The 18,407-nt window shown below is 39.9% G+C and overlaps 1 protein-coding gene across 1 annotated transcript; it reads right to left on the minus strand.

Moving 5' to 3' along the window:
* Positions 1 to 4,563: 4,563 nt before the first annotated feature.
* LOC148098858 (sodium- and chloride-dependent GABA transporter 2-like) lies at positions 4,564 to 16,774 on the minus strand. The gene is made up of 14 exons (XM_087850931.1): positions 15,998 to 16,774; positions 14,865 to 14,999; positions 10,689 to 10,829; positions 10,501 to 10,588; positions 10,199 to 10,331; positions 8,917 to 9,051; positions 8,742 to 8,845; positions 8,507 to 8,631; positions 6,929 to 7,041; positions 6,715 to 6,852; positions 6,458 to 6,560; positions 6,105 to 6,205; positions 5,858 to 6,028; positions 4,564 to 5,690 (listed from the first exon to the last, which is right to left on the minus strand). The coding sequence occupies exons 1-14, from the start codon at positions 16,155 to 16,157 to the stop codon at positions 5,598 to 5,600; spliced, it is 1,740 nt and encodes a 579-aa protein (XP_087707057.1). The 5' UTR covers positions 16,158 to 16,774; the 3' UTR covers positions 4,564 to 5,597.
* Positions 16,775 to 18,407: the final 1,633 nt, after the last annotated feature.

Here is an 18,407-nt window from a genome sequence, read left to right on the forward strand (position 1 = left end):
CCGAGCTAACAGCAATAGTTTATCACATAGTTTACGCTGCAAGCAAGTTAATTTTAATTCTTTTGAAGGTAAACTAAGAAGAAAGTATCCAGAGTCCCTTTGGATCCGATTCTTAAAGATATTACTCAGTTCTTGAGCTATATAAAATCTTTTAATTAGTTTGCATTCCCAAAAGTGATGGAAAAAGGTACTAGTTTCCTTTTGACATTTGATACAGAAGGGGGAAACAGGAGGTGTACTCTTATGCAAAACATTAGGAGCTATATATGGGCAGTGTAAAATTTTGTATTGGATTTCTCGCAAGCGGTTGCAAGTAAAACTTGATCTAGCTATGTAAATGGATTGTTTCCAGTCTTCCTCTGTATATTGATTATTAAGATCTCTCTCCCATTTTGAACATCAATGTGCTGCTACTATGAGCATATAGTAAAGAATAAAAGGCAGAAATAAAATGTGTTCTGTCTTTTTGCTTGATAAGAAATGTCTCCAAATCATCATACATACCTGTTTCTGCAGAATGTGAGATTTTGTAAAAAGAATAAATGGTCAAATGCCAAAAAAAATGGTCTCTAGGAATATGAAAATTTGACTGCACTTGCTGAAAGTTCCTCAATGTGTTGTTTTGATACAAGTCACCAGTTACTAGAGATGGACCGATCCGATATTACGTATCGGTATCGGTCTGATACTGACCTAAATTACTGGATCGGATATCGGAGAGAAATAAAAAATGTAATCCGATCCATTAAATATCAAAAAAGCACCTCACAAAACTTGGCGACATGGCGAGCCGTAGCACTTCGGAGCAGTGTGGTCACGATAGAGCGGCTGTGTGTATTTGTAGCCTGCTAGCAAACATTTCATCTCCGAGGAAGTTATCTCAGAGAGAAGTAAAGCAAGTGTGTAAGTTCATCTCTGAATGTTTGTAAAGCATTCCCGCGTTAAGCTTAACAACCGATATATAGAGCAACTGCCTCTTCTCTCTCTCTCCTGCTGCTACTTCAATCGTGAAACTGCTTAATGATCAGCTGATTGGCTTTTCTGTCGCGAGTCCGTCTCTCTTCTTTGTTTTTGGCCCACTTCTCACCAGAAAGAGGAAACCAGCGGCTGAACAACAGCAGCACTATTAAGCTTGATAAGCTGTTGTTAGAATTTATTTAATATTACTTTCTAGACCAGGATCTTTTTCTATGCAGCTGACGGCTGGTAACTGTGCAGGGGCGGATCTAGCAAAGTTTAGCCAGGGGGGCCGATAGGGCATGAACAGGCAAAAGGGGGCACAAAGACATACTTTTCTTTCTTATTCTCATTTAAAATATCTAGCTTTTAATTATTTAATAATTATCTGAATCTTACACCCAAAGTTTTAATCTGATGTAAAATGTGTAGAAGTCCATTACTGTATATAGTAACTGTTAAGTCTAATATACCCTAGTACTTTTTAGTAGTAGTACTTTTTCCTTTGGGAAGGTACCATCTGTGCAGTCTGCAATTCTGTTGAAGAAAGATGTTGAATCTATTTAATTATTCTTGAAAAATAATTTATTTCTGTGAATTTTTTTCACCCTGCATCAAATTAAAGTTGATTACATTGATTAAGCATCATGAGGAAGAGGGTGGTTCCCTATTTTCTTTTGCTGGGAGTTTGCAACCCTATTAGTTAGGTTGCTTAATATTTCTGCTAAGTACTCTTTAAAATACCAGAATAGGGAGGATGGTGCAGGTTTAACTTTATTAGATTGATCAGTGTTGCTGATCTATGAAATATTTTGGGTGCAGTGTGTTTTTTTTACATACAGGTATAACAGAATAGCTTTAGTGTTGTTGTTCTTTTTTAACTTGAGTATGAACTTATACAAAAAGCAGCAAGATATTAAAAAAACAGTTTTACTGATTAAAAAACACACTATATCGGATTCATATCGGTATCGGCAGATATCCAAATTTATGATATCAGTATCGGACATAAAAAAGTGGTATCGTGCCATCTCTACCAGTTACCAATAGCCCATTGTTATGCCACATATAAAACAGACTGCAAGACATTCCTGGAAGTCTTTGTTTCTCAATGAAGGAGTCAAGAATGAAGTGCAGTCTTCTCTACCCAACCTTTTACACATTTCCCTCCAAACCCTTATTGCATTATAGATAACTGGATTATTCTTAATCTCTGTTTGTAATTACTTTTCGTCACAGACAACTAGGCTCTAAAGTGAAGAAGGTGAAACAGACCAAGAGTCTAGGTGGGAATAAGAATTGAGATAAGCATGTAACCACTCCCATAAAAAACAGACATGGCAATTATAGAGAATTAAATTTGGCAACCCTATGCCTTCCATATCTGTAGGGAGGTGTAAGATTCTAATTTCTTGCCATGCCAGATAAATTTTGAAAAAACTTTTTCTATATCAGACGAAACCTTCTGGATGGAGGTAGCAAATGCATAGAGGTAGCATTTGTAGGAGATATAATAAATGAGGGATAAAATTTAATTAGTCTCACATGCCCCAAAAGAGAAAGCAGCATTTTTTGCCATCTATCCAAATCTTTTTTAAAATTTTTTATTAGAACTGAGGATGTCACGGCCCAGCGGCACGAGGAACGTGAGATGGACACAAGTGCAGAAACCAAACCGGAAGCGAGACAGTAAGTGAACAAAAGGTTTATTCCCCCCCCCCCCCCCCCCCCACAATTAAACACAAGCGAAATCAAAACGACGCCACCACACTAGTGGCGCGCAGTAAAAACTAAGTCAACTAAGAGTGACCTAGACAACTCTAGGATGCAGCTGAACAGCTGAGGCAGTGGGGAGGTGGAAACTGGACTATGAAGTGGCCGGGGCACTGTAATGAGAGGAGAGCACAGACAACGGGATCCAGCAGACAATCAGCGATCCTCCACAGTTAAACTAAGTTGCCTTACTTGGTTTCAGGTGGAAGGCCCGGATGCGGTCACGGCATGGGGAGGCAGGCAAGTGAGTGGCGGGCCAGTTGGCAACGTCGTACCAGCAGCAGGTGGCCCAGGTCCAGGAAAGCGGGGATGAGGGGGGCGAAACCCCTACTCCAGGAGCTACCTCTGAGGACAAGAAAAAACAGGTAAGCCTTCACATGGGTTCTGGACAAAGCAATCACACACCACTTGACTAACATGGGATAGCAGATACTCACGCGATGAACAGTTGAGTGCGCAGGTCTTATATGCTGCCGGAATAATTGCCCACAGGTGGTCAGCCAGGGAGGAGCAACCGATCTCCGACTAAAAGAGGAGGAGCAGCTGTTGGAGACCTTCAGGTACCCACCCAGACCATGACAGAGGAAATGTCCTGTTTCCATAGGTCTTTACGATCTGGTGGATTCTTTAGCCTGAGGTATGTGAAACAACTGGAGGACCATTGAAAGGGATTGCAAATATCTGGAGGAGAGTTAACCTGGTCAACCAGTGGCAAAACCTGATTTCCCAAAATTTATTCTGTAACCAGAGAATGAGCAAAACTCATATGTAATAGACACAATGGCTGACATTGATAGTTCTGGTTTTGATAAAAAAACAAAAACAAAATATTATCAGCATACAATGCTATTTTATGATTTGTTCCACCTACTGTTATACCATGCACATCTTGGTGCTGCCAAATGGCTAGAAGTTCAAGTGCTAATGCGGAGGAGGAGATGAGAGAAAGGACAGCCTTGCCTTGAACCTCTTTGTAGTGGGAAGGCTGATGATTGTACATCACTTGTTATAACACAGGCTTCTGGAAGTTTGTTGATAGTTTTAATCCATGCAATAAAACCCTTAGCTAAGCCAAATCTTCCTACAACGGTAAATAAGTATGCCCACTCAATTCTATCAAATGTCTTTTTGGCAACTAAAGATGTAATATAAGCTTTATAATTTGTCTGATTCAAATATTGGATAATATTTAATAATCGTCTAATATTTGTAAATGAGAAACGATTTTGAATAAAGCCTTTTTGATTAGGGTTTATAAGCAATGGGAGAATGTCCTCCAGTCTCATCGCTAATAGCTTAGAAAGTAAGACCTAATGATTTTGAACTGTACTTCCAGTTTTTGTATTGTGTTCTCTAAATTGAGTTGTGCTTTCATTGACGTCTTTTTCTGCGCTGTGATATATGAAATAATACTACCGCTAAGATAGGCTTTGGCAGTTTCCCACAGTAAAGATGGTTTTGTTTGTGGCCATAAAAACATTCCACTGTTTAGTGATATAATCAATAAATACAGGACTACTCATTAAGTATGGATTCATGCTCCATTGGCATGAATAAGGGTCAAAATAATTTGGGTGAATAGTTATACTTACTAATGAATGATCGGATAATGGACAAGTACTTATTGAGCACTCTTCTATCCTATCCAGCACCGTCCTGGATGACAGGAGCAAAACTATTCTTGAGAAAGTAACTGACAGAGAGGTAAAAGGAAAAGAAAAAGAAAAACCCAAAACGAAAATCCCCCTCCATATTCCCGCACGCAACAGGGAAAACAAGCCAACCTCATTATGAAATTATACTTTTAATTTGAACTCCTTTTCCTTACTAAAGTCCATAACAAAAAAACCCAAAAAACTTTAGACTTTAGACCATATTCCTATTCCAGAATTATTTTGGGATTTTATTGATATTGAACACAACTGAAGATTAGAAAGACAATCCACACACAAGGACACATCTTGTGTTTTTTAAAGGTGTGGAGAGTGGGTTCCAGTGTTTCAGGATTTTAATCACACTTCAACATAGACCAGACACAATGAAAACTTCTCTCCCCATCTTTTCTCAGCAGTGTGCACACAGAGCAAGATTCATGTTTATTGTGTGTATTTTGTTTGATAGGTACCATGTCAGAAATAATCCTCTGTCCACTTAGTGCTATGTTCAATATGATATCAAATTGCAACAGCATTTTCTCTGTGTCATTCTGTAACACAAACATATGTGTATCATGTCTCCATCGGCCCATAACAGCAGTTGTGGCATCGGTTGCAAAAGGAGATCACATTATTGTGGAGAAATTTTAGTCCACTTTTCTTTACAAAATAGCCTCAGTTCGTAGACATTTGCAGGCATTTGTTTATGAACAATTGTCTTGAATTCTTGCTAGAGTAACTGGTGTTTGTGCTGCTATGCTGTTTGGTTTTCTCCAAATGTGCTGCTCAACACTGGTCTCATCTGTGCAAAGACAATGCTCAAGAAGTGTTGTAGATTTTTCAGATCCAACTTTGTAAACGTTTCTTAGAGACTTGGTAACAACTCCAAACTAAGCAAACAAAAACTTGCTCACTGTTTTAGTAACTGAGCTGCATTTAACTTTACAATTGAATATGCTAACCAAGGCCTCATTATTTTTGCTATTTTTGCAAAATAATGAAGAAAGAACGAATTGCCAAATTAAGTGATATTTTTCTTTGCAGCTTCAGTATCCAGAATCACTATGATGCAGCTCAAATGGGTACAGAAGTGGAAAAAAAGAGAAAAAAAATTAATGGAAAACAGAGAAAGTGACATCACATTCAACTCCAAATCATAAGTGTTACAAAGATTTCGGGATGAGATGACCTTTTGTATCAGTTGAGTGTGAACTACTGCAGAAGTTCTCTGATGGTCTCTAGCTCAGTTTCCCTCTTTTGGTACTCTAAATTTTCAAGATTAGGCTGGCACAGATGATGGAAACGCTACAAAATGGAGAAAATGGAGAAAAACTTGATTTAAAAGTTTTAAAATAATTCTAAAAAGGCTATTATTACCATGATTTCTATTATGATAAAAATCACCCAGTAAACATGAAAGTCTTACATTTTTGTTTAACTATATATTTAATATAATAACACAGTCATCCCACCTGACTTAGAGTCCCAGTCTCAGTGCCCAGCTTATACAGGGCCCATCCTGGAACAAGCAGGATGGAGGAGAGGGCCAGTATCCACCCCAGCACATATGCCCAGGATGGGTAGCTGTACCACCGATTAAAGGTCAGAGGCTGGTACTCAATTAAAGAACATATAAAAGAGCCCTGAGAAATCAAAAGGAGATGGTTTAGTTGGTGGAGAATTGAGTGTTGGTATGCTAATACTTAAAGCCCAACTCACCAGTGAGACCAGTGGTGTGAGGTAGAGCCAGCAGAGTTTAAAGAAGTAGTTGGCTCGTGTTCCTGTCATGTCCTTTATTATGTCATATAACTTATCTACCCCTTAATGGGAGAAGAAACAAGATAAACAACGTATAAAGATCACACTTGGTGTCAATGGAACGCTGTGGATGTATTTTTTTCACATAAAGGTCAAATGACAGCCAAAGGAGTCATAATCAGTCATGTAAAGACTCCATTATAATGTCCTCACAAGTGTCTGCAAGATTTGCTTCTATATATGAGAACATTTCCCTGATCATGTCATCATTACGACATTATTAGTGTGAGATATAAAAGGAAGAGCACACCTACCAAATATCCAACCCAGTGCCAGAGTTTCAAACACACATAAAAAGAGGATGCAGGCTCCATTACAAGCATAGTAGTCCAACAACTGGAACACAAACATCCCTCCCTAGAGACAATGACACAGATATTTATTTTGCATGCATTTATTTTCCTCACTAAAATCAAGATTACAATTAGGATATATAATGTTTATTTTTTTCTTTTAGACCCCCACACACATTTCCAAAACATTTTCTGGCAGTGATACATTACATACAGACCTCAGTAACCATGACAAGCTGAGAGAAGAAGCATATTAAGCAGAAGAGAAGGAGAAAAATCTCCCTTCGGCCAGCTCTGCGCAACACTTTGGGAAACATATCAGTGAAGGACGTCATCACTACTTCCATGGCAACAAACTGTGCAGAAAATGGACAAAACACACTGAGTAAATTTCAAAGCATAAATGCAATGTTCCAAAGTTTTGAGTCTTACTTGTGTATCCAGACCCAAGAGAATGAGCATAACAAAGAAACAGATGGACCACAGTTGAGGCAGGGGCATCATGGCTACAGCCTGAGGGTATGCAATGAACGCCAGGCCTGGACCTGAAACACAACAGCATGATGCCAGAACATATCAAACATGCCAGCCAGTGGTAAATGTTTGTGTTTTAGTTTGTACAGTTTGTGGTGTGTAATGGCATAAATATGACAGCAGAAATGCAGAAAATTGAACAATCACCTGTGCCTGTTCATATTAAGAGGGAAAAATCAAATGACATCAGGTTTTCACCATTACTCACGTGTTTGACTGTGATGGCACAATGGCACTGACTGATTTAGCCCACATAATATAGTTTGACTATTGGAACTCAAAGGATGCTGAGACCTGATTAGTATGGTAGTTAGTTTCCACAGCTGTAAAAATATTTTTTTGCCAATGAGACCTAAGTCTTAATTTCAAGTTAAGCATCACAAAATGTCAACTTCCTGACACAAACATTTAGCAAAGCATTCTGTTTTCCTATAGAAATGTGAATACCACAGAAAAACCAATCCTTCTGTTCCACATTCCTCCTCTTCCTATAATCAAGATAACAAGGAAACTTTCACACAATGTTTGGATGCCAATTTTCTTATTGAGATATCGTAAATTTTGAATTTTCAGTGGCAAAAGTACTTTATTGTTTTTCTTCCAGTGCTGGAAACAAGTTCCCATAGATTAGGTATAAACTCACTACTGAGAAATTAAGCTTTTGTAAACAAAAAATGTTGAAATCTGTCACGGTTCTGGGTCACTTTGACCCAGTATTTTGAGTTGTTATTTTTTGGTGTGTTTTTGCATTATGGATTGTTTTCTTATTCTCTTGTAGTGCTTGTGGTGGTGGTGGTGATGATTATTAGAGTTTCATGTTTCTGTTTATCCGTGTTTAAGGATTTGTTGTTTCATGTATTGTTTGAGTTACATGTGTTATATTCTGTCTGCCTCTCTGTCTGCGTCTTTGTTTAGTGGTTTCTTGTTTCCTGTTTTATTGTGAAGGTCTGTGTCTCATGTGAGTGTGTTCAGTTCTACTGCTCCCCTGTCTCGTTAGTCCAATTTCTCCCAGCTGTGTCTCCCTCCTGTTGCCCATTCCCTGATTACCACCCTGTGTATATTAGCCCTGTGTTTTCCTGTGCTCAGTGTTGTTTCGTACCCCCAGATCCTGCCTGTGTGTTCCAGTTTGCGTTTTTATGGTTTGATTTCTGTTTTTGTTTGGTGCCAGCAATAAAGCTGTGGTCTTCAGTTACATTTCCATCTCAGAGTCCTTCATTTGGATTCACATCTCCACCTGCCCGCACAATGAGCCCTGACAGAAATCATTCAAAAAAAATACTGTTCCCCCAAATCAAGCTTAACAATTAAAACAGAACCCTGAAAATTTTAAAGTCTTTCTCGTTCTGTTACCAAGTCTGTGACCAGTTGAGACATGCTCCCATAATATTGTTATGTAAGATTGAGTCCATTTATGGATCATTGTTATGTCATATTTATGGGTCCAGGAGAATATGGTCGCATGTTTGTGATATATACCTGACTCGGCCACTTCTGCAATGGGAACACCTTGCTCATGAGCCATGAATCCCAGCACTGAGAACACAGCAAAACCAGCTACAACACTGGTACCACTGTTCAGCAAACACAGCATCAGAGAGTCTCTGCAAATCACAAAAACAAAGTGCAGTCACTGCATGTGACAAAATATGAGGTTGTTATTATTTAAATATCTATTTAAAATTAAGGTAAATAACTACTGATCATCATGTACTTATAGCAGTTGTTGTTGTATTTGTTGTAGCTTCCCAGCACAGTTAGGACACCCGCACCGATACTGTAGGAGAAAAAGATCTGACTCACAGCCTCCATCCACACCTGTTCCAACAAAGCAACAGTATTACACTTGTCCACCTGTGTCAGACACTGTTAAAGATTTGAGCTCGTACCTGAGGGTCTATCAGTCGTGAGGGTTCAGGCAGAAGATAAAACATGATTCCTTCGAATGCTCCAGGAAGAGAGAGGCCACGAATCAAAAGTATTAACAACATCACATAGGGAAAGGTAGCTGTGACATATACCACCTGTGGGAAAAAGCAACATTTCAGAGCATTTAAGTGTTTACTCAATATGTACTATGTATACATACTGTATATAGAGCTACAGTGAGGAAAAAATAATTATTTGATCTCCAGCTGATTTTGTAAGTTTGATTGCTTGTAAAGAAGTGAACAGTCTCTAATGTTTGTGGTAATTTAATTTTAATGGAGAACACATTAAATAAAAGTTATAAATTGATTTCCATGTCATTGAACAAAATAAGTTCAATGACGTGGAAAATAAGTATTTGAGCCCTTACAACCTAGCCAGAACTCTGGTTACAGATGCTCCTGTCACAGTTCTGGATCTTAGATCCAGCTTTTGAGTTTATTGTGGGGGGGGGGTTTGAGTGTTTTGTGTTATCATTATGATTTAAGTTTCAACAGGCAGTCCTGAATTTATTCTTATTATTGCTTCAGAGTTTTCTTGTGATCTCAGTTTAATTCCTTGTTTATTAAGTCCCTTTGTTCCCCCCTTTGTCGTGTGTCCCTCGCTCCCTAGGTGCATGTTGGTGTGTGCGCGTCTCTGCGTCTTGTTTCCCTTTTCTTTTTACTTGTTCCCCTCCTTGTTTTTCATTCGTTCTCCACAGCCCATTTTGCCTCTTGTTTCAACAAAAATGAAAACAAACAAATAAAAACAGCAACACAGTTACCCCTGTGTCGTTATGTCTATTTGTCCTGTGTGTTGCCCTGCGTTTAGTTTCTCACATTTTTGATTAGTTATTGGCTTTTGTTTTTTCTTATTTTTGTACCTTTGTGTTTTTGCTCCTAAATAAAATGCTAGCCTTTTGTTATTAAGTTCCTTTTTCCCACTGCCATCTTCACAGGGGTCCTCCCATTGCCACACACAATCTGTATCCACAGATCGTTGACAACAGTTTTCTATATTTTGTCCACAAAATATGGGAAATCTGTGGAGGTAGCTAACACCTCAAGTTAAATACTTATTTCAGTCAATGACATACAAATCAATTCATTATATAACTTTTGTGTCACATTCTGCCTCACTCCATTGAAATTAATCTACCATTTAAATTAGAGAGTCATTAGAGAGTCATGTAAGTGGGCAAACGTACAACTTCTGCAGGGGATCAAATAACTATTCCCCCACTGCATTTACCAGCAAAACTACCTTTCCTGTAGATCTGACTCCTTTCCAGATACAAAAGTAGCAGACGATCCACATAGCAATGAGGCACAACAGCACCTCCCACTGGATACTGCCTATTTCCTCAATGCCCCCTGAGATCATCAGCACTCGTCGTCTAGAAGTCAATTAAATGCAGAAGGTAAAAAAAAACAATAGACAGACAGACAGAAAGATCGATAGGTAGAAGGATATAGATAAATATAACTGGAAAAGGTACAAAATGTTTTGTTGGGCTTTAAATAACTTGGTATGTAGGCTTTTTCAGTCCATCTACATAGACATACTCCCAAAATTCGGTGGCTGCAGAGGTCGAGTTTGTCTGGTTGGTCCAGTGGACGGTGTTATTTTTTGTTGAAAAGTCTACACAGCCCTCTGAGAGGAGAGTGTGAAAAGTGTCAGAACAAAAGTTTAAATACCTAAACATACTTTGACAATTTTTTATTGGAAATTGGAAATAATCTTTGCATTTTACCTGTGTTCCAGTCGTTGTTGCAGGAGGCCCAGGGGAGCTGAGAGCTGAAGGAGAACACGAGGTAGAACAAAGCCCAGGACAGAATAATGATGTAGGTCATACAGCTATAGAAGAGGATTAGTTGTCCACCAAATCCAATCCCTGAAAGGCATTTACAGATAATAATTACAAAAATCTCCATTTATCAATTACTCAGACTTCTTGTTGTTTTGGGGTTACTCAGCAGTTTTGGCTTGAGGTCTGTGACTGTGGTGGCCATTTGAATGAACTCATTGTCATATTCAAGAAACCAGTTTAAGATGATTTTGTGATATAACAGGATAATATGACATTATCCTGCTCAAAGTAGCCATCAGAAGATGGCTACACTCTGGTCATAAAGTGATGGACAAGGTCAGCAGCAATACTTAAGTAGGCTCTGGAATTTAAACGATGTGCAGCTGGTACTAAAGGGCACACGGTTTCCCAGGATATATTGGATGTCTCTATGTGTGTGTGTGTGTGTGTGTGTGTTTCATTTTGCATGTGCATATTTGATTTGTGTGTGGGTACTTGAAATCCATGTGTCCGTATTCAGGTTTTTGCTACAATAATATGTCAAGATACTGTAGTAGGTTACATGTGAAAAGGAAGCCTAGTGAAAAGTTGGGTGAGCTGTAATTGTTACTTGCCTGTATTTTCAATGCTTATTCACGGTCAAAAGAATCCTTTAAAAAAAATAAATAATGAGCGCCACAAACACTCTTTTAGCCATTAGCAGGGTAGCAGGGTCTGAATTAAAGGGGACACATACATGTCAGTACTTAATAAAATTGAGTATTTCGCATTTGACCATCATGGGAAATATTTGAGAAAATGTAGAAAAGACCAAATGACACATTGGTGTCAGAAGTGGGATAGCTCACTCTCGCCGGAATGGAGAAAGAGATTCAGAGGCTGGAGCAAGCTGTCGAGGAGAGCAGTCGCTGCTTGGGGAGCTGGCGATTGACGTGAGAGGAAGCGACCGGCCATGTAAGTCCCCTGACAAGTCCCGACGGAGCGAGCACACTGCGGCAACGTCAGCCCTACAGGTCAGGTGGCCTGCTGGCTGGAGGTTCTTCAGTGCTACGACTTAAAGACCCAGCATTGGGCAGGTCGGCAGCATGGCAACGCTGATCCGGCGGCGCAACCCCTGGACTGTACGGGGGTGTCAGGACAGGGGCCCGAAGTGAAGGCCTATCACTCTCAGTACAACAATCTGGAGACCCACAATGGCCTCCTATACTGGAGATGGCGGACCCCCGGTCAGGGCAAAGATCTCCCGCAGCTGTTGGTGCCTCAGTCGCTGCGGTCGCAGGTGCTCGAGCTTGTCCACAGCTCGGTGGGGGCCGGCCACTATGGGAATCCCAAAACTCTCTGCCATCTCAGGGGACGGTTCTGGTTGTCTATGAGATGTGTAACTTCATGTGCACTGCTGTGACACCTGCATGGCACAGAAGAGCCCAACTCAACGCTCCCCTGCCCCCCTGCCCCCCTGCAGCAGTACTTGGTGGGGGCCCCGATGGAGCGAGTGGGAGTAGGGCCTTTCCCCATCATCGAGTTAGGGAACCAGTATGTGTTGGTGGCTATGGACTATTTCACGAAGGTGGGCCAGAGATGGACTACTATAGGAGGCTGAGGGAGCAGCTGCATGTGGTTAATGACTACACCCACCAGGCCCAGGCCAGCGCCGGAGTACGACAGAAAAGAGTGTACGACACCAGATAACGAGGGGCTGCTTTCGTGCCTGGCGACAAGGTTAGGGTGTACTGCCCTGTTCGTAAGAAACGAGTGTCCCCCAAGCTGTGCAGTCACTGGCAGGGGCCGGCAGAGGTCGTGGAGCGGCTAACAGAAGTGGTGTACCCAATGTTCCCTCTAAGCTGCGCGCGTGCGCAATTGCGCACTGCTGGCACGGTCTCTGCACACAGAAAATCTGCGTTGCGCACAAAGAAAAATATAACCTGAATTGAAATTATAATTAAAACTTTAACAATTCTGTTTTGCAGTGTTAGTCAGTAAGTGACTGGCTGCTCCTGTATGGGATTAGAATGATGCCACCTTATCCCATAGTCCAGCCAATAATGCGATTCACATTCATGTATACGCAGCTAATCAACGTCGTTGACAGGCTATGACAGCGTCCTTATGTGCCGACACCGGTGTTTTAGCTAGCAAAGCGGCGTGGCTGATGTGGAATGAAGCCACGTTAATGACAACGTGTACAACCACTGGAGATGTGAGCAGGACAGACGGAACAACTGACAGAAAAAGTGTGGACTTTATACCAGTTTTAAAATTGTTGATAGGCCACGTAAAACCAGAGTTATGATAAAAATATGTAATGTTTGGTTTTCTTCCTGAATACTATCGTTGTTTATATTTACTGCGGGAAGAAACGGTAAAAACTGAGTTTTATAAGGAAAGCAAAACCAAAAAAAACCCCACCCTTTCCTATTGGTTGAAAAAAGTACCATGTCGACCAATCAAGAAATGATATGGCAAGTTGTTTAGGAAAGGGGGAAGTTTTAGGAGTGACGGCGGTGTTTTGAGATGTGAGAGATTTGCAACGTTTAGCGCAAATCGTGTGTAGTTAGTGTGTAGTGTAGTCAATAGTTTTGTTGTGTGCGTCAGAACAATGAGACGACTACTGAATGTTACAGGTGTTACAGGAGTGATACATCTCCTGTTGTCAGGCCTGCAGGTATCAGGCTGTTGTTCTCCTTTATCTCATAGTGGACAGAAATTATTTTTTGGAGTAGCACAAATAATCTGTGTGACATCAAATCTAAAGCAGAACAGCTGATTGTTCTGTAAATAGTTTTAAATGTTTATTTTAAATAAATGCCTTGGCTGCATTTTTAGAAAAAAAACTTTGTTGTTTGCATAACTCAATTACTTTTTTGAAGAAGTAACTATAATAATAATTGCCCAACATTGGTCATTGTTGTTCCTGTCTCTTCTCTCTGTCTGTATTTTGCAGACAGAGAGTTACAGGACTCTTTCCCAGACCACAGACTCATACTCATAATACAAGTCAGAGCTTTGTGTTGTCCTCGGGTCAAAAATGACCCGTAGGTGAATGGCAAACAAATATATAGAAATCCCAGGGACAACGCAAGGGTTAAAAAAAAAAAGAAGAAAGTTTTGTTTTCAAAATTGGAGTTCAAGTTATTTTTACTTCCAATAGTGTTAACATACTACGCAGGTCATGAACAAGATTTATTTAAATTTTCATTGTAAGTGGGCTAAAGCAGTTAATCAAAAGTAACATAACATAAATGTAAATGCTGTAATTTGATTATTTTAATAAACCATGTAACTTGGGTGGATTCGGTGCTGGCGTGACCACAGTGCACACGTCTGCTGTTGCTCACAGTGGTCCAAGGGATCGCTCAGGGAGTTTGTGTGTTCGCTCAGACACATGAAAAATTAGAGGGAACATTGGGTGTACCGGATCCGCATGCCGGGCCAGGGGCGCATGGTGGTGTTGCATCAGGACAGACTGTCACCGTACTGATCGCTCGCTCCAGCAGCCACCAGGGCAGGGGATGCTGGTGGCACCCCATGTTCGGATCTGAGTGACTCTCCCCCCGTCGGTCGAGATCAGCCTGTGCGCCAAAATGAAGACACCTGGACATTTGCAGGACTTTGTGTTGGGTAATAGGGTTGTCGGGGACGACTGACCCCTTAGGTGGGGGCTATGTAGCAGATCAGGGCTGTTTTGGGCTTTGACAGTTATGTTCTGTTGTTCCAGGCGGCAGCGTTATGTTGCCATGGTTACAGTGTGATGCGTTCTCTCTGTGCGACTGTGTGTTTTCTGGGTGGAGAGAGCACCTTTGTCGTTATTATGCTAAGCTACGCCGAGCAGTTGGACACTGTGTTCAGTGTTGAGAAAACAAACAACTGTGCTTCCTGGATATTCGGGGAAGCAAGACCAAACAACACCTCTGTCTCCTCCTTGTCTGAGCTCACCACAGTATGTTCTCAGTTAAGGCTTGAACTTTTAACTTCAGGATTATGATAAGTACAGAATTGGCTTTAAATACTTATTAACTTGTTCACTACAGTTTAAGACACAGTTGTGCAAGACTGTGATGGCCATCGAAGAGAAGGATAACATGATGTTTTCTTGTTATTATTGATCCCTGAACAGCTTACCTTCTGCTAGTGGGCACAGCTTCCTCCAGCAGGTAATGCCACCCTCCTGGGTGAATTGCCCTATAGTTGTCTCCAGCAGGAACACGGGTACACCACAGGTTACCACAAATACCAGATATGGCACCAGGAATGCACCTGAATTAAAAACATACACAGCAAACATACCTGTTGTGCAGCTTCTGAGTAACAAGCTTACTCAATTACTGACGGACCAGGTATATACTTTTAAAACAAAACATATATCAGTTGTTTAAACATACTACCAGAATTAAGACAACATATTGGGAAGTTATCAAATGAAATTTTTACTAATTAATTATTTGATTGGTACGTTTACTACTACTGCTACAACTACTTTTTACTAGAACTTTACTTCATTTGTGAAAGTTGATTTCACAAGTAAAATTACATGAGTCAAATTTTTATAAACTAATGATATTTGTTTCCTCTTTTTTTATTATAATTATCCTGTTGCAAGTAATCAAGCTGCCTGAGGACTGGATACTATTGAATTCAATGGAGCAGAGTCTCCACTTTGAATGCTAGCATCAGATTTGAGGGAATCAACCTGCTGACAAATCCAAAATGCTTCAAACAGATAGAGAGCCTTGCTTGGCTTCACCTACAATTGTCATGTGAGCTACCTCAAGTGATAAAATTAACATTCCCTAGCATACCAATGGAGTTTGAAGTCACACTTTCAGTCTCATTTCAGTGACTGTGAACTAGTAATAATAGACCTTGAACAAGCAATTAATTTTGCTCATGCTTTACCAATCAATATAATACTACAAGATTAATACACCTTTTGGTTAGTTAATGTAAAATAAATATATTAAATAATAATAATGGATTGCATTTATATAGCGCTTTTTCAAGGCACCCAAAGCGCTTTACAATTCCACTATTCATTCACACACTGCTGGAGGCAAGCTACAGTTTAGCCACAGCTGCCCTGGGGCAGACTGACAGAAGCGAGGCTGTCATATCGTGCCATCGGCCCTTCTGGCCAACACCCGTAAGCGGTAGGGTACAGTGTCTTGCCCGAAGACACAACGACTAGGACAGAGAGCCCGGGGATCGAACCGGCAACCTTCTGGTTACAGATGCGTTTCCCAACCCCATTTGCTTACCCCCTCCATTTTTGTAACAGAGGTAGGGAAACCTCCACACGTTCCCCAGGCCGACAACATTTCCCGCCACAGCAAGGAGAAATTCCACCTTATTTCCCCAGTGTCCTCGCTCCTCCACCTCTGGCTGTGTGTCTCTCTGCATAGATTTTCTTTTCATCATTTCCAAAGGTTCAGGGTGCGGAAAATGATGGCACTGCGCTTGGTGCTCTAATCGTCACTGCCTTTATATTCTCTGCCAATTCTGTGTTGAGGAATGAGTTAATAAGTTTTCAGTAGAAACATTAACCCTTTAAAACCGGTCAGAGCGGGCATGCTCCGTTTTGCGCAACTACTTTTAAATTCTTGTAGAACTGCAACCACGTAAGCTAGCGCAATCATTTTTTTTTGCATATGAAAGTGGAGGAGTTGTACTTACATCTTATGCCATCAGCTTGTCCTAGGTCACGGTTTCCTTCCTATAGCTTTGCAAAAACGGCATAAAAAGCGCTTGCAGGAACACAAACATAATATTCCAGAAACACGCTTTGCCAATCCGATCAGCTGTTCATAACACTTCCTACGTTAGAATAGACGTCAGCGTGAACTATCGCATGTCCGCCATTATCTGCCCGAAAGTGGAAGTGACGTCATTTTTGCGGAAATGTAGTTTTTTACTATCAGGGCCTCATGAGCCTATACTGGTGTTTTTAAAAGTTATGTTTGACTTTATGACTTTCTGTGTCGTTTCTGGGATGCTTAGAACTAAAATTGCACAGCTGGAAAAAGTTTATTTTGATGCATATGCTGCTTTTTTGCAAATTTGCACTATAATATTTATTTTCGTTTTTCCTGCAGTATATAAAAATTGGTGTATTTCAAAAATAAAACTATGAAGACACTCAAAATAAATTTCCTGTGGTGGGAAACTATTTTGTGCAACTTTTTTGTATTTACAGTTTTGAGGGATAAGCCTCTTAAATTTCTCTAACTAGAAATATATGTTAAAAAAACAAAAACGATTTTCAATTTTTTTGTAGTTTATTGCACTTTCTTGCAATTTATGTAATTTCTATTTACTTAATGCATACATATTATTAAAATTTGGGCTATAATGATTGTATTGATGTATATCAACTTGAAACGCTCCCAAAAATGGCACTACAACATGTAAAAATATAAGCTCTGGCGGACTTGGTTCTATGGTAGGTCTTAAAGGGTAATTAACTCCATTAGATTAACTGGGTGGAAAAAAAAATGTTTCAAGATTTTAAAGCTTTCACTTTTAACTTGTTGGGGTCTATGTTTTTCAAGATGCATCTCAGATATAGGAGGGGTTAAAATTTAGTTGTGCTGCATCACTATGTTACAACTGCCGTTCGTTAAGCTATACTTGCCAGTCTTTTGTGTTGGTCAAAGTAAAAGTTTGAAGGAAACCATCATGAGGAGATTGCGAGTAAAAATCTTGGGGTTGGAGCAAAAGAGGAGGTGCACTTAAAAGTGGGGTCTCCTGTCTCTAACTTGACTTTGGATTTGTGTTGGTGGTTGCAGTAGCTTCTGTTGGTTCTCTAAGGCTGGCCCAGAAGGTGGGGAGAGCCGAATTTCAAATGAATAGCTGAGTAACAGGATTTAGCAAGGGTCGTAGGAAAGTAGTTAAATATTTAATTTTAGTTTAACTATTTAAGTTAAAGTCCTACAGCTGAAGCACAAAGGAAGGTTTCTCAGTACATTTGTGTGATGTGTGATTTTTCAGTTAAATATAAACAAGGTGCATGACTCTGCATAATTCTTTGTTTCCAACTTTCTTACCTTTGCCAGATTGTATTTAAGGTCTAAAGACACTTAGAGTTTTCTATACTTTCTTTTTCTAGATAAATGGACGTCAGAGAAGAAAAGTGAAGACCCATCAGTCAATTATGGGATACTCTTTAAAATTACTCTGAATAGTGGTGTACATACACTGCTTCCTAAACTTGTCAGGTGTCTGTATGATATCATTGTAAAACAACATTTTAAAAATCTGTTAAGAAATGCTTTTCTCATATTTCCCATTAAATGATAATGGTTTGTGAACACACTACAGACTTATTTACCAATACTTTGTTTCTACTTTTTTCTTTTATTTAAGATTGAGAAATAAAAATTGCAAAGATGTGTACGTGAATAATAAGTGAGTATTAATCTGTGTTGCATTTTGCCTTTCTTTGTGTTGATACTGTAATATGTTCACTTTTTAGGAGCCAATGTATGGGCTGTGGGGCAGGGGCAGTGTTTTGGAAATGACAGTCTTCACTAGTGGGGATAGTTACAAAGCTTTCTTCGTTATGAATTAGCATACATGTTTTTATTGAACATCTGAAGAACTAGCAAAAAAAAAACCCAGAAACTCTTGGACATAAAGTCCGAGATAGAAACAACAAGGAGCAGGTGCATC

The sequence above is a fragment of the Neolamprologus brichardi genome, chromosome 14 (genome assembly GCF_056152115.1).
Source record: "Neolamprologus brichardi isolate AB-2024 chromosome 14, ASM5615211v1, whole genome shotgun sequence".
Lineage (NCBI taxonomy): Eukaryota > Metazoa > Chordata > Actinopteri > Cichliformes > Cichlidae > Neolamprologus > Neolamprologus brichardi.